The sequence below is a fragment of the Molothrus ater genome, chromosome 25 (assembly GCF_012460135.2).
Source record: "Molothrus ater isolate BHLD 08-10-18 breed brown headed cowbird chromosome 25, BPBGC_Mater_1.1, whole genome shotgun sequence".
In the NCBI taxonomy this organism is placed as follows: domain Eukaryota; kingdom Metazoa; phylum Chordata; class Aves; order Passeriformes; family Icteridae; genus Molothrus; species Molothrus ater.
The window spans coordinates 2,889,712-2,906,083 of record NC_050502.2 but is presented as its reverse complement, the minus strand read 5'-3'; the positions used below and the strand labels follow the sequence as shown (position 1 = coordinate 2,906,083).

Here is a 16,372-nt window from a genome sequence, read left to right as displayed (position 1 = left end):
AGCCGCCCGCGGACGGGGGGGGGAAGGGGCGGGGCCGCGCGTGCGCACCCGGAGCCCGGCGGGTGGCGCTCGCGGGCACGCGCCAGAGGGGATGGGGGGGCAGTGAGGGTGGCAGCGCCCCCTTGCGGCCCGGGGAGGGAGAAATGGCCGAGGGGGGAGAGAAAACCCCGGGAGAGGGAGAATCTCAGGGAGGGGAGAGGGAACCTGTGAGGGAAAAGAGAGCCCCGGCTGAGGGGAGAGGGAGGACCTCAGGGAGGGGAGAGGAACCCCGTGAGGGGAACGAGAGCCCCTGCTGATGGCACTGAGCCCCGGCTGAGGGGAGTGGGAGAACCTCAGGGAGGGGAGAGGAACCCCGTGAGGGGCAATAGAACCGCGGTTGGTGGCACTGAGCCCCGGCTGAGGGGAGAAAGTGAGAGACAGGCATAGGGAGAGACACAGAGAGAAAACCTCGGCTGAGGGTACAAACTGACACGGCTGAGGGGGGAGAGAGAAAATCCCGGCTGAGGGGAGAGATCGAAATGGAGAGCCCCAGCTGAGGGAAGAGAGAAAACCCCAGCAGAGAGGGGACAGAGCCTCGTCTGAGGAGTAGACAGAGAACCCCAAATGATGGAGGAGAGCACACCCCAGGAACCCCCTTTAGGGGGAAGCCTCCGTGCTGGGCAGGCAGAGCCCAAGGGACAGACACGAACCTTGCGCTCGCTGAAGGACCGAAGGATCAGGGGGAGACGCTTTGAGGACAAGGCAGAGCATTTCCAGTCCTGAAGCTCCAGTCCAGTTTCCAACACAAGTGGAGCAAGTTCTGAAAATGCCCATGAGCCCTCAGGAACAGTGTACAACCAGCCACTTACATTACAGATCCAGAATGGGACAGGAGCAACTGGAACATGGAGCTGTGTCAGGGGTGTTTAGGCTGGATATCAGGGAAAGGTTCATCCCCAGAGGGTGCTGGCACTGCCCAGGCTCCCCAGGGAATGGGCACAGCCCCGAGGCTGCCAGAGCTCCAGGAAAGTTTGAACATTGTCCCAGGGCTGCACAGGGTGGAATTTTGGGGTGTCTGTGCAGGGCAGGGAATGGACTGGATCCCTGTGGGTCCCTTCCAGCTCGGGATATTCTGTGAACGTATTTGAACTTCCCTCACCTATTTTTGCCTGCTGTTAATTAACAATAAACTCAATCAAAGCAATTGCTATTTAGTTTCTGGTTTTTTTTCTGGCTGCACAGCTAGGACCCAATTGGAGGGATGTTACTCGACAGACACTGAGAGGGAAGATAAAAATGCATCAGAGGCATTCTGGATTATGTTAATCTAAAAACCAGAAAATTCAACATTTTGTTTTTGGTCATTGCAGTATTTCACTCAGGTGCAAAAGGCTTGGGAATATGCAGAATACATGGAATTCCCCCAGGACCCACAAAACACTTGAGAAAGTATTTCCCATTGGGTTTTTTATTCCCTCCTGAACAATTTCTAATAGAAAAGTACTGTATACAAGAGCACTCCTGTACAGAAACCCCTTATATCTACCAGTCTTGCTGGATATTCCAAATGTTCACCATGTCTCCAGTGTTCACTGTCTCTCAGTAAGCACAGGGACGAGTCACCTTCTGCATCTATCAAAAGTCTCACTTGGGGAAAAGTGCCATTAAAAATTTCAGCTAATAGTGGACATGAGATGTTTACCATTCTTGGAAGATTATCCTTCAACCACAGGTAGGACAGAAATCTTTATATAAAAATGTCATTAAAAATACCACAGTACTGAGAAACTCCCACAACACTGCACCTCTAATTCCACTCAATACAGGACCTGCAGGAACTATGGAACACCAGACTCACCTGTGATGTGACATTAAAATTCTGTTCATGAGGGTGGTTTGGTTTGGTTTTGAGGCAGACCTGAGCTCCCTCTGCCTGAACCCAAATTTGTGGGAGGCCAAAGAGCTTTGATCTGCAGGTGCTGTGCTCTGGCAGGCTCTGAGCAGGGCTGGCTGGTAACTGGGAGCACTGGGAAGGCTGGGACAGGTCTATCTATCAAAAAAGATTAATCCTTCAAAAATGTGTCAGGAAGTGTTGTTAACTCCAATCTTCACCCCTAAAACAAGGTAAAGTTTGCTCTGAATAGGAGTGACTCCTTCAAGTGCTCTGCTGGCATCTGCTGTTCTCTCAGCTGCCCTCAGCAGTGGCCAGGTGACAAAGCCAGGGCAGGTGACAAAGCCAGGCCAGCCAGGCACTGAGGGTCCCTCACTCTGCAGAGCCCAGCTGCCCTGTGCAGCCAGAGCAAACCACATCCCTGCCTCTCACGCTGTGGTTTCTCAATCATCTCCTGTTCTTTTTATCAAGCACAAAAATCACAACCTGCATTATGTTCTCTAGCTACAGACAAGGTGGATTTAAGAGCCACCTGCACAGCTGGAATTATTAACTAAAGCTCATAAAAAATAACAAAGGGTGAGGAAATGAGCCATCACAAGGGAGGACACATCAAATACTTCAATGCTAAGCATCCGAGTGCTGCAGGTACAAAGACAGAGCAGGGTGCAAGGTTTTGCCATCAACACTTCAGAAAAATGCAGAGAAAACAGCCCACACACTTTATAGATAAAACAAATACACAAGGAAACACCTGGAACAACAAATCCTTGTCAGGTAGTTTCATAACAGTCCCTGAAGGCTTGGAGATGAGGTTGGTGTGGCCTTGGCTTCAGTCTGGCAGATCTTCTCTCCCCACCTCGAAGGACTCCTTGCTGATCAACAGCAGCTCACGCAGTTCTTTGTTTTCAAGCTGCAAAACCAACAATATTGCTGAAATAGAAACGAGCTAATTCACAACTAAAGGACTGTCACAGAAAGATACTAATTTGTAATTAAAAGATGCTAATATTTGAACAGTCCCACTCCTTCACAGATACATAAAGTTTGTAATGCCAACATTAGTACAGTGGAACCATGTAATCTTAGTATGGGAACCACATAATTTAAAGCTTATCTTCTTCTGGCTTTATTTATTTATATATAGATACATAAAAATAATATGAACATTAAAAACTTGAAAATAAACAATTATGTTCTGCATTTCATGACCCCATCACAAAATTTTTAATGTTTTAAGTCCTTGACACAAACACAGAAAATGCAGAGAAAGTCTGGAGACCCCCAAAGCTCGATTTATCTTCAGCAACTGGCTCTGTTCTTACCTCCAACTGAGCCAGCTTCTCCTGAACTTTAAAGAACTGCTCATCATCCACTTGAACAGCTTTTCTCATGACCTCTCCCATCTCACATATTCTGTCTATTTGACTTTCAATTTCCTGAAAGACATAAAATTAATACATTCAGTAAGTTCAGGCAAAAGCAACAGTCATTATTTATTCCTTCTAAATCACTTACTTCCATTTTTCTGATTTTGGATTCTCTTTCTGTTTCGAATTTAAATCATTTTCTCCCAAGCACTTGAAAGCCTCTCTGCCTTGTATACTTAAAGATAAGAACTTGCACCTTATTGTCCTTTATCAGCAGTCCTTTATCAGTGAAAACAGTGAAGAGAGACACAGCAGCCAACAAGATAAGGCACTCTGATTTAAAGGGAAATAATTTCAAGTGTGCCAAGGTCTGAGACAGCAAATTCAGGTTCACATGAACATGATTAGTAGGCAGCAAATTTTATTTTGCTTTATTAGAAAAGCCTGACTGAATTTATTAAGACACTAAAAATAAATGCAAAGATGATTTCAAGTCTGGAGTAAACAACCTTACCTCAGAAGGACATCCAGCAACAAAACTAAAGCAAGTAAGACCAGAGCCTTCTGAGGCAGATTTTACAGAATCTGTCTAGATACAGCAAAAATCCTCTGGAAAATGCATTTTGCTGCAGCTCAGAAATGCACATGGAACAAACACTGACAAATTCCAGTATGGAGCAACAGTTCCTGCTAGAAGAGCAATACATCACTCAACATGACAGGCCACAGGGTGGAGTTTCTTTAAGTGCCCATAGTTTTTCTACTGCCTCTGGAAGATAAATTTATCACAGAGCAGAGAATTCAGTTTTGAACTCCATTATTCAGAAAGTATGTAAATAAATTAGAGCATCCAGAAGACAGCTGGAGAACATGAGAGACTTCTGGGAAAAAAAAGATTATTATTTTTCCAAACTATTATTTTTCTAAACAGGAAGATGGTTATACTAAGAATAGTTATTTTAAAGACATTAGCAGTCTGTTACTGTTCTCCAAATGGTGGGGAGAAAAAACTCAAGGACTTCACCTGAAGTACAGAAGACTTTGCCTAGAAATTGAGACAATCAAGGGATATCCCTTCAAGGGTTCCTGCAGAGCCCTTTCAGCTTTGCATTGTCAAGTTTTGTTCAAATGTAAAACCCTGATAAACAGCAATTCTTGCACTCACGGAGGCACTGGAAACCAAACATAGCTACACCTTCAGATGAGTTAAGCAACTCAGAAAAGAGAAGCAGTGAATTGCCACATATCAGTGCACACAAACACATGAGAAGAGTTGGCCTGGCTCCAGTTTCAATGAAAAAGATATGAGATGTCACTGGGTTGAACCAACCTGCTGCTCTCTAATGAGATAAAAATACATTTTAAAAAATGCCTAACACAATTCCTAAGTTTTAAATGAAAACTTAACGTTATTCTATTGTTACTCAATACATAAATATGAAACAGGCAGCAGTTATCAGCAGCCACATCTCAGAGTTCTGAAGTCACTGAGCCCAGTGTGCACAAAGGGACACTTCAGGCCACTCCACACAGTATCTGGATTTAAGAACACTAGGGAGTGAAATCTCTTAAGAACTAAACATATACAGCTCACAGAGTTTAGGAGGGTTTTTCCCCTTTGTTACAGCTAATGAATTATAACAACTCAGATATCTGATTTTACTACAGAGGATCAGGCACATTAAACTTAAGCCAGGAAAATCACCACCTGGTTGAAAGAAAAAGCCTCCACCTGGGCTGTGAAGGGGTTGTGCCTTTCAGTGTCCTCTGGGACAGCAGTTACAACCTGTGTGCTCTGAAAGGAACAGAGGAGAAAATACCAGCAAAGAGAGTCAAGACTGGGAGAAAATGTACTTTGGAGCACAGGCATTGCAGGAATGGAAACAAAGATTGAGTGACAGCGAGCAGGGGACAGGGGTCTTGAGCACTCTACTGTCCCCATCTCACCTTACCCCAGAATTCGCCTGATGGACTTTCAAGACTGGTTCTGCCTCTTCACGTTTCCTCCCTTCCAGCAGCTGCAACATCTGCTTCCTGTACTTGCTCATGATGAGCTCCAGCGCGTCCTGGTGCTCCTCCAGCGAGACCCACAGCTCTGCAGAGCACAGCACATCAGGCAGGGCCACAGCAGGAGCCCCGAGGCGCTCGCTGGGTACCGGCTGCGGGACCGGCGCTGCCCCACCGCCCCCCGGATGCCCTCGGCCGAGGAGACTCCCTGAGCCACCACCCCCCGGGGCATCCAGCGACTCTGCTCTCCTCCACGGGACCCTCCCGCCGGGACAGCCCCGCTTCGCGCCCAACATCCCCCGGGGCCCCTCTGCCCATCAGCACCCGCCAGGATCCGCCCCGGCCCCCGCTCACCCCGGTTCTCCTGCTGCAGGTCGCGGATCTGCGTGTTCTCCTGTGCCAGCACCACGTGCGGCCGCAGCCGGGACGGGTCGGGCCGCTCCGCCGCGGGTCCTGGGCCCTGCCGAGGAAACGCGGGGGTCGGTCCGGCCGCCTCGGGCCTACCGAGACGCGGGGGTCGTTCCGGCCGCCCCGCCCGGGCCCTGCCGAGACGCGGGGGTGGGTCCGGCCGCGCTCACCTGGTCGGCGCAGCCCGCGCCCGCCTCCCGCATGGCGGCCACGCGCCGGTGCAGCACGGCCGACTGGTCGATGAGCGACTCGGCCGCCGTGTCGTGCTCCTTCAGCCTCTCCAGCAGCGTCCGCGCGTCCGTCAGGATCTTATCGATGGTGCAGCTCATGGCGGGCGGCGCTGCTCAGCCCCGCGGCGGGCCCATGTCCCTCGCGGCCCCGCCGCCGCTCTCGCCCCTCAGCCGTTCTGGCCCCGCTCCGGCCCCGCCGCCGGGCGCGGGCGGACGCGAACCCGCGGGGCCGGCAACGCCGCTTCCGCCTGCGGCCACGGCGCCGCCAGTGCGCAGGCGCGAGCCGGCGCGAGCCCGCCGATCCACCACGGGCTCGCCTGGCGGCGCCAGAGCGCCACGGCCCGGCCGGGGGGCGGGGCCAGAGCGGGAGGGGCGGGGCCAGCACGCCGGTTGGGCGGTCTGGGGGCGGGGCCAACACCGGGAGTGCCCCCGCCGTTCCCGGGGATGCTCGCAGCCCTCGGGCTTTGGCTGAGTTTGGGGTGTTTGGGGGTGTTTTGGAGCAGGGGACACCGCGCTCCCCCGGCACACGGCGTGCCTGCCCCGGTGGATGCGCTCCCTCCCACGAGCCGCCCACGCCGCGGTCCCGCGTGTCCGAGCCCCCCCGTGCCCCGAGAGCCCCGGCGCGGTCGGGGGAGCCCGGGACAAGGCCGGCTCCGAGCGGCCGCTGCTCGGCACGGGCTGTTTGCGGAGGCCCGGCGGCCCTGACCCCGGGTCCCGCTTATCTCTGCGGCTGCTCCCTCCCAGCGCGATCAATCCCGGCTGGTATCTGCGGGGCTCCCGTCTTATCTGATCCTGCTGTTTGTCCCTTCCAACAGTAAACATCCGCCACTCAAAATAACAAGCTGTGCAATGCTGACTCGCTGCTTTGATTCTTATTTGCTAACTGAAGCTACTGTTGGTGATCCGGCGTGTCCTTGAGGCTTTGTGCCACAAAGTTTTGTTCAATAGCATTGACTTCATTAACAGTGATTTCAACAATAATATTTTAGCAGGACTGCCTTTGATTTGAATCATCTTTTGAATTTAAATTCCTATTCACACAGACACATGAGAAAACTCCAGGATGCTTTATCAGATGAAGGTTCTTTATGATCCCAGAGATAATCAAGCCGGGTGCAGAAGTGCTGAATGAGATTAATTTTATAAAAGCAACAATCTCAAAACATGCACACAATGCAAAAGAGAACAGGGCAAGCAGCTGCAGTTGGAATATTTCATCAGAATCAGATTAATTAGTAAAGTATGAGAGCTATTCTGCAAATTTGGGAAATGTAATCCTTCCGCTAGTTTGGAAATAAAAGCCCAGACCATGGTTTATAGCATATTTCACCTTCTGGTCCTTTCCTATTTTTCATCTTATTAGAGAATACTAGAAAGTTAGGACAGTTTATCAGAATTCCTTTTTCCTAATAGGCAAGTCATGAACACTTGGAAAACTGACAAATATTACTGTGTGGACCATCCTGGCTATGGAACAAGTTGGGTAAAGGTTGGGACAGTTGGGTCCCGTCCCAAAATGGACACATCATCCCTAAGCCATGGCCAGGACTGGTTTCCCCTGTCCCACTCCCACATCCTCACATGACCCCTCGTGTGCAGCTCAGCACCTGCTGCTGCCTCCCTCTGCTCCCATTCCCAGCTCTGTGCCTGCCTCCAAAGCCTCTCCCAGAGCACCCATTTCCCAGAGCTGGCCTGACACAGCTCCAGGGAACGAGCTCTGTGTGCCAGAGCCATCTGTCCCTTTTTCACTTTATCCAACACAGGGATTTCTGTGAAACCAATTTGCAGTCCCTGAGGTTCCACTGAATTCAGGCCCTCAGTGAGCCATTTGGAGATGGGGCACTGGGAATTCCAGTTCACATCCATAGGAAATCAGCTGAAGGAACCCATGATCTGGGCAGTCTGAAGGATCGTTTCGGCCCCACAGGAGCTGCACCAGGATGTGTCTGAGCTGCCTGTTGTGCTCTTGTGTTTATAATTCTGATTTAGCACTCACTTCCCCCTGGTGTCAGAGGTGCCATCCTGGCCTTCCCTGCCCACAGGGACAAGCAGGGGTGGGTGAGGGCAGCACTGCTGTACCAGACTGTCATTTCAGGATCAGGTCGTTTCCTCTGGGGCATTCTGGCTTCTGGGAATAAAATTCCAGGAGGAGGGAGATGAGAGTCTATGACACCACTGCCACACTGCCCTGAGCCCATCTCAGCCCCTCTCCAGCAGATCTGGACACAGAATAATTTCTCCAGCTCCAAGGGACAGCAGAGTGAGTTCCTGTGGCGCCAGGACACAGAGAGGATCCCAGCAGGACAAAACTCCTTGGTTTAGATGCTGGGAATGCTCACCACCAAAACTTCGAGTGTGTAGCAACAGAGCTTAAACAAATCAACAGATGAGCTTTTCTGAGGAGGGGTGCCTTGTAATTCCTTTGGCTTATCACAGCAATTCTGTGTAAACTAAATAGAATGTATAAATTTGGCCTCTCAAACTTTTTAGTGTTTAACTTCAATTCGATTAAACACTTATGTGTGTGTACAAAGTGAAAAATGGGGTTACAAGAGGTTAATGTTTTAATGCTTTTAATAACTCTTAACCACATGGCTGTATTTTGTCAAACAGAACATGGGGTTGTTGTGGCAGAAGTGAAGGCTGGATAGCAGAGTACTGGGACACTCAGAGCAGCAATGCTGCTGTAGAGCCCAAACTGCTTCCAGGCCATCTTTGGAAAATCAGAAACAGTATTTCTGTGGTGGGATAAAAACAGTTCTGAGTACAGCTGAGCAGACTCTTGCTAACAGTAAGAAAATCACAAAGAAAAGAAATCTAGATGGACAAAAAGTGAACTCAATTTCTCAGGGCACAGGAGCACCTCCCCTGTGGTTACAGGCTGAGAGATCTCGGGCTGTTCAGCCTGGAGAAGAGAAAGTTGTGTGGAGACCCCACAGCCCTTTCCAGGGTTTGAAGGGGCTGCAGGGAAGCTGGAGAGGGACCCCTCATCAGGAACTGCAGGGACAGGGCAAGGGAAAATGGGTTCAGGCTGAAAGAGCAGAAATTCAAGTGATATATATGGAAGGAATTCCTCCCTGTGAGGGTGGGCAGGCCCTGGCACAGGTGCCCAGAGCAGCTGGGGCTGCCCCTGCATCCCTGGAAGTGTCCAAGGCCAGGCTGGACAGGGCTTGGAGCAGCCTGGGACAGTGAAAGGTCTCTGCCCATGGCAGGGGGTGGAACAAGATGATATTTAAGGTCCCTTCACACCCAAACCATCCTGGGATTCTGTGAACAGACCGGTATCAAATGGAAAGATCTGTGACAGATGGAGTGACATCTAGATATTGGAAATAGAGAAAAGAATAAAGGGCAAATTTCTAGGATACTTCTTGGATTTTCAGTAAAGTTATATTAATTTTAAGTGCAGTCAGCACAGGTAGAAACATTGTGGCTGAGTGTCTGAAAGCACAAGTCTCACATGGTGATGCAGCTGGGCACGAGCTTTTTAAAAATGGAACATGACAATTGTCATAAATCCTTCCTTCAAACCCCAACTATTCCAGCAGCTACAGCTGTTTAGAAAGCAAACCAGTCCCCTCTCACACCACACACCCCAACACTTTCTGACTGCTTGCTGTTCAAATTAAGTGGTAGTGTTAAGACAGCTCTCAGCTACTGTCACAATTTCACTGGTATTGCCTTCAACAAAAGTTTAGCACAGAGACTCACAGGCCAGGAGCCCAAGGGAATCCTCCTCTTGCCTTTCCCAGCCCATACTTCAAGGTGGATTAGCGTGGCATAGTGCAAAGTTGTCCTGTGACAAAAGTTATTACCAAGGAACTCAGTCTTATTGTTCATCCTAATTATCTTGCTTTGATAAATCTTGAGGAGTCACCCACTGCACCACAGCACTCACACTTATGAGTCTAATATTCTTTCTACTGTTAAAACAAATGTCCTCAAGATGGAATCCAGGCTGGAAAAAAGGAAAAACATTATCATTGATAAATGGACACATCCAGTTAATTCAGTCTCAGCAGCAAGACCGCTGCTGATAAAATGCTGAGCAAGGCATTCCACAATAATTATTTTGTAATGCTTAACACAGTGTCAAGATCTGCTTTATGGAAATGAGCTCTTGGCTTCCCTTTGCTGTACCTACAAAGTCCTGCAGTGCCTGTAGTTATGAGTATTCTCTATGAACGACCAACTCTTGGGATTGTAATCAAATTTAATTGATAGCTTTGCTTTATTCCACCTTGTGCCTCGCTGGAGCATTTTATCAACAAATCTTGGTCTTCCAGCCAAGGGGAAGCAGATTTGGCAGAGGGTACTGAAAGGGGGAGGTGTCAGGGTACCCAGGAACTTTGTGAAGGTTGAATGGAGGGGCTTATTGTATCTACTCTGCATTCAGGCACTGCAGATTAAGTTTAGGAAAAAAACAGGAGAAACAGTAACATTTTGTGGGCCATCCTGGGACTTTCAGGTGAGTTTAAGGCAGTCTGGCTCTTGGACTGAAGTTTGACATGATGTTCAATTCTTCAAGATTGGCCTTACAAGCATGTAAGAAAATGCAAGGTGAAACTATCCAATGACTTCATGATTAAGAAAAAAATCAGTCTTAAAAAGACCAAAATTGTTCTGCTATTTCATGATTTAATCCCACGAAAGCATTTCAGAATTTAACAAGAACTTCCATCTTCTCACCCAATTTGATCGTGAAGATTTGTCTGACACATTTGATGCAAAACAAAGAGTATTTCTATTATCTCACACCAAAGATCTTCCCTGCAGTGCTAAATGGGAGCTGTTCACTGTGCAAGGTAACACCAACAGGCACAATCAGTACTCACAAGGCTTTGTGCTGCTTCTCACCCAGGACTGAGGTTCATCCACACCCATGAAGAGCAATCCCAACAGTGTCAGCATTCCTGAGCCTTTGGAAGATCTATAAGTAATAGAAGAGAGGGGAAACAGAAAACTTGTGCCTTTTTCATGAATTCCTCAATAAATTGGAAAGGAAATCCAAGGTCTTGGATCACAAAACTTTTGGCATGGATGTGTCTCCCAGTGTATTTTATGCCTCTGAACCATTTTATTTCTCTGACACAAAAATAGGTAAAGATTAGGTCAGATCATTTTGATGCATGATCTGTATTGTTAATACTCAGCTTTCTGTAATAATGCTCTGAACAGTTTACCAACAGGAAAGATCTAATCCTGTAATAAAATAATCATTGTTTTAATATAACCTTTAACTCACATAGAACAACAATTACTGTAATTAGCAATTAGTTTTCTGAGGGCTTTAATCATTTAGTATTTGACTCTTGCTTTCATCATTTAATGATTTACAGTAATGAGCTGGAACATCAGTATTTTGTACTGAAATGGCCAAAATAGTTGTCCAGGCATCCTTGCCCTCATGTGACAGATCTCAGATGGCTTGGGGAGAAGTTAGCCAAGAGCAATAGACAATGCCATCACTTCTGCTTCAGTTCTACTGAAAAACAACAACAAAGTCACTGCTGTGCCTTGCAGTCAGGGCTCAGTAGCTCTTGGAGGGCTGCTGCTTTGCTGAGATTCTGCCCTTTGTTTGAGTTTTGTTTGACAAATGCTTTATAAATGAGCAGGAGAGGTGGTTTATGTTTCATTAATGAGCCTGATAGTGGTTAATTACTGAAGTTACGTAAACAATCCAATAGCAGATCAAGCCAAACGGGTCATTTATGTAGAGAAGATCCAGCTGGAGTGGATGTGATTTCCTTTAACTATTCAGTTACCAAGAGAGTCATGGACATCCAGAACCTCCAGTCCAGATGAACAAAGAACTGTGCTGGCCTTGAACACAGATTTCCTCAGTAGGCAGGGACCCAGGGAAGCTCTTCCTCACCCATCAGACCCAGCTGCCCAATCTCCACGGGGGTTTGGCTGCCCAGAGCTCCCAGTTTGCAGTGAGGCTGCACAAGTGCTGCAGCAGTGCCCAGGTCAGGCTGCTGGCACCAGAGCTGCTCATTTTCTATGGAAAACATGTGTGTGTCCCTTATTCCCCACTTCAGTGCCACTTCTGGATGTTGGCTCATGGCAGGAACTCTTCAGCTCCAACTTTCAGGCCCTATCTATGAGGGACACTTTGTTTACTCACTGCTAGCAAAGCAAGCTTGGAGTCTGATATTATTTCCTTTGCCACTGAAGTGGCTCTGGGCATGTTTCTGACCAGAGACTTCAGCAGTGTTTTACAGACTTGATGTATGTATAGGAAAATAACAGAAAACAGAGCTGGAAGAGAGCTTTCCAAAGTCCTTTCCAAAAAGTCCTCTTTACAAACCAAAGCAACTCAGAGAAAACATTTCTTGAGTTCAATCCGGTTGCCCAAACTGATCTTCAAAACAGCCAGTGGAGAAGATTGTACAAGGAACTTGCTCCAGTGCTATTTTTACCACAGTAATTGCTTTCTCTAGTTTGTAATTTAAATCTTCCTTACTCCTAAATAACCTTTCTGGGTTTTGATTATTTACAAGCATGGAAAAGAGTTTATTTTCCTCTTCTTTGCAGCAGTATTTTAGGTGACTCAAGTGTGCCCTCAAGTCTCTCATTTTTGTCATGCTAAGCTTTGAATAGGAGCAGTGATTTATTAAAATAATGTAAATATCTGTATTTACATAAATGTATGTATTTAGCCAGTCACCTGGTCTGAATCACTTCATGATTATGCAAAAGAGCTTCATTACTACAGTGTGGGAGTTAATTAACCTTGGGCTAGTACTTAAATATAGCAATTCATTTCTACTACAACTTTGATATAGTTATTTTGTAAACTTATTTATATACTGATTTTAGAAACCGAATTTACTCTGAATCCATCAGGCTTTATAAACTGAATAGAACAGAGATTTGATGCTTTTTAAAAACCTGGGCTTCAGGGTTAAGTCCCCTGAAGTCAACAGGCTCTAAATATCCACATCCTACAGCTAATTTGAACAGCTTATCAGTAAGGTGCCTTCTATCAGAAAAAAAAATGCTAAAAATAAAAGTCAGTAGCATTTAAAAGCTAACCACAGTATTTCACAAATCTCTGCTTGTTTTTCAAACTTTCATGAGAAAGGCTGGATGAAAAAGTCAATGGGATATTGTGAAAGAGATACTTCTGTGGAAAAAATATCTGTTATATCAATTGTAAAATTTCAGTCTTACTACTGAAATTTTTTTGACAAATTGACAAGTTTCTGTATGAGGCTGCTTTTACCAGAAAGACAAGTGCTGAGCATAATTAAGCTTAGAACATCATTATGTTCATTTCTGCTGCATAATCACTGTGTTGCAGCTTCCCATCACCACACGTGATCAATGCAGGACATCTGAAAACTTAGAAAACCCCATCATGTGCTCAAATAACGTTTATTAGTCAATGCTGTTTGTTCTTGAAAGACTCAACCATTCCACTCCACAGACAGTCATAAATGGCACATGGAAATAAGCAGCCTTAGGGCAGCTCTTCTCTGGAGCCCATGGAACAGAAATGTGTCCCTCCCTTGAAGGGTGGTGGCCATTTATCCATGAAAACCTACTGTCCCAAAAGAGTATTTTAAGTGACTTTGCTGGAAGTCACCCCACAGGAAATGCTATTTTCCTTTTCCCATCTAAGTCCATGCAGTATCCAACAGAAGCAGTTTTTCCTGAGGTGAATGGAGAACTGATGTTCCACAGAAGGCAGGTGAGCTCCTCCTGCAACCTGCTGGGAGCACTGGAACAACATGATGCCTAACAAGAAAATTCCCTATGCAAAAGGTCACATCTACCTAGGAAACAGTGCAAACACCAAATTGCAATATTAATTTATTAGAAGTTACCAATAAAGGAAATACTTGGGGGTTTAAGAATGAAATTTTGCTGAGTTAATGGCAATGTGAACTGAAGTTCACTGAGGTTGCCAATGAATTGAGAGTGAGCCAGAGAAGTGTCTGGATGAGAACACAGAGAACAAGGTAAGTGTTTGGTGTTTGGAGGTCCTGGCCCCATCCAGACTTTCCAAATTAAATTATTATATCACGTAAAAATCTCCAAATAATACTACTGCAATATTTTCCCCATTTAGGAATTGAACATTTTCCATCAGCACCCCGAGATGTCAATGTGAAGCAACCAAAATGGGAGAATTTAGAATTCTAGCAGGAGAGCAGAATCTGAATGCTGGGTGGGCACTCAGAGGCAACCAAAATGGGAGAATTTAGAATTCTAGCAAGAAAGCAGAATCTGAATGCTGGGTGGGCACTCAGAAGCAACCAAAAAGGGAGAATTTAGAATTCTAGCAAGAAAGCAGAATCTGAATGCTGGGTGGGCACTCAGAGGCAACCAAAATGGGAGAATTTAGAATTCTAGCAGAGAAGCAGAATGTGAGTGCTGGGTGGGCACTCAGAGACAACCAAAATGGGAGAATTTAGAATTCTAGCAAGAAAGCAGAATGTGAGTGCTGGGCAGGCACTCAGAAGCAATGAAAAAGGGAGAATTTAGAATTCTAGCAGGAGAGCAGAATGTGAGTGCTGGGCAGGCAGGGCTCTGGGAAGCAGTGACGTGAGGGTCCCCATGGCCTCTGTCCCTGATGACCCAGTTGTGCTGTGATTTATGTGGGTTTGCAGCTGCCCTTGCTCCGACCCCAGAGGAGCTGTGTGGGAAGTTGGTGTCTCGGAGCCGCGGCGTGGCTCTGCCGAGTGTCTGGAGCCCGGGCTGTGCACACAAACTGATAAATAGGGGAAGGCAAAGGCCTGTGGGCTGCAGCTGCAGCAGAGCTGGGACCGGCTGGGAGAGGAGCTGTGCCCGGAGAGGAGCTCCCTGCAAGCACTGTGAGTATTTCACTGCCTTCTCTGCATGCTCTCAGGTAGAAATTGCTGCTCAAGCTCTTCACCAGTTTGCCATGTGAAAATATTCCAGGTGCTGCGCTTTTTTCTTCTTTACCTCCTTTTTTCTTCTTACCTCCTTTTTCTTTCTGTTTAAGCATCTGACTAAACGAAACCAGCAAGCATGCACTTTTAAATATGGTATTCTACTGCCAAGGGTTTGTTCCAACAATACTTCATTTGACACACAGAGTGAAGAAAAACAACTTTTAAAGTCGTTTATCTGTTTCCGTTCCCAAAAGTACCCAGAAAAATGTGAATTTCAAATAACCTCTAACCTCTTATTTTAGAATGTATAAAAATTATGCTTTTGAAATAATTATTCATGGAATAACAATTCCAAAGGAAAATTGCAAGATAATTGCAATGCAGTCCATTGGTGAAATAAGCCAAGTTCCTATTATTGTTATTATATGGAATACAACAAGTATATATATAAAAGAATATAATAAGTTCCTATTATTGTTATTATATGGAATATAATAATTATATACATATAAGAATATAATAAGTTCCTATTATGAGTATTATAAGGAATATAACAACCAGGAAGGAACACATTTAATAAGAAGAAACGTGGAATTTCTTCAAAGAGCAGCTTTGGGGAGCTTCTTCGCACATTTAAACCAGGAGGAACAGAAAAATCTTTAATAATGTGTGTAAGCTGCATACAGGATCAATCAAGTGATCCTAAAATTTCCCCTGCAAAATCATTCTGTAATTAAGCAGTGATTACTGAATTGCTTGAGTGAAATTGAATAGATTAACTGGCATCACACCTACTTGGCACTGATTATGCTCAGTTACTTTTTTTTTTTTAGTTTTCTGTTTAAATTTTCACAAATTAAAAAAATATAAGCTTTGCCTTCCAGCTGCAAGCAAAGTGCAGCGATTAAACCTGAGCCTGAAACGTGCTCTGAGTTCCACTACGTGACCACTAACGTGCCCCAAGGTGTGCTAAATAGATGGTGAAGACCTTCAGCTCGAGTTCCTAAAATTCCCTGTAAACAAGAAATTTCCCCGTGACTCAACTGTCAAAATATTTACGATAGCAGCTCAAGCACTGTCAGTACCGATCTCTGAAAGGGCTCCCTGTAGCTCTGCTCCATGAAGGATGTTTTGTATCCCAATAAATTTGATAAGTTGATGATATGTTGCTTTATGATATGGGGTTTTATAGCAATAAAAATGATAAACCCCACATCTTTCACCATAAATAGAAATAAATAGATGTCCAGTTCAGATTCTAGTCTGGACGTGTACATTCTATTTATGGTTCTACTTTACTTTTATCAATCAATGGTTTTTTGTTTTCTTTTCTTTAGTGGATCCCATTTTTGATAAATTGTCAAGTCTTTCAGCTGGGACTAAGAACTAAATTTCTGCATGAGATGGGTAACCAAGCCCTTGAATCAGCACATTCTAGTTTATACTGAACGTTTGTAGTTCAGAAGATGAGCACTGGCAAAATGAAGCCTGCAAAAGCACAACATTTTCAAACGTGCTTAAGCCACCTTGAGTGTAGGTCACCTTTTCCAAAAAACACCATTCCCCTCACCTGCTCAGGACTTCACATGTGAAAATGAGAAAGGATTTGGCCCAGTAGCAGAA

The 16,372-nt window shown here is 45.9% G+C and overlaps 1 protein-coding gene and 1 long non-coding RNA gene across 2 annotated transcripts; both read right to left on the bottom strand.

Moving 5' to 3' along the window:
• Nucleotides 1-1,431: 1,431 nt before the first annotated feature.
• On the bottom strand, nucleotides 1,432-6,128 carry SIKE1 (suppressor of IKBKE 1). The gene is made up of 5 exons (XM_036398543.2): nucleotides 5,826-6,128; nucleotides 5,602-5,707; nucleotides 5,193-5,335; nucleotides 3,196-3,309; nucleotides 1,432-2,783 (listed from the first exon to the last, which is right to left on the bottom strand). Exons 1-5 carry the CDS (start codon nucleotides 5,982-5,984, stop codon nucleotides 2,703-2,705), a joined length of 603 nt encoding a protein of 200 aa, XP_036254436.1. The 5' UTR covers nucleotides 5,985-6,128; the 3' UTR covers nucleotides 1,432-2,702.
• Nucleotides 6,129-9,785: 3,657 nt separating this feature from the next.
• LOC118696293 (uncharacterized) lies at nucleotides 9,786-10,799 on the bottom strand. Its single transcript, XR_004981641.1, has 2 exons — nucleotides 10,721-10,799; nucleotides 9,786-9,843 (listed from the first exon to the last, which is right to left on the bottom strand). It is a non-coding gene; the product is annotated as an uncharacterized LOC118696293 (long non-coding RNA).
• Nucleotides 10,800-16,372: the final 5,573 nt, after the last annotated feature.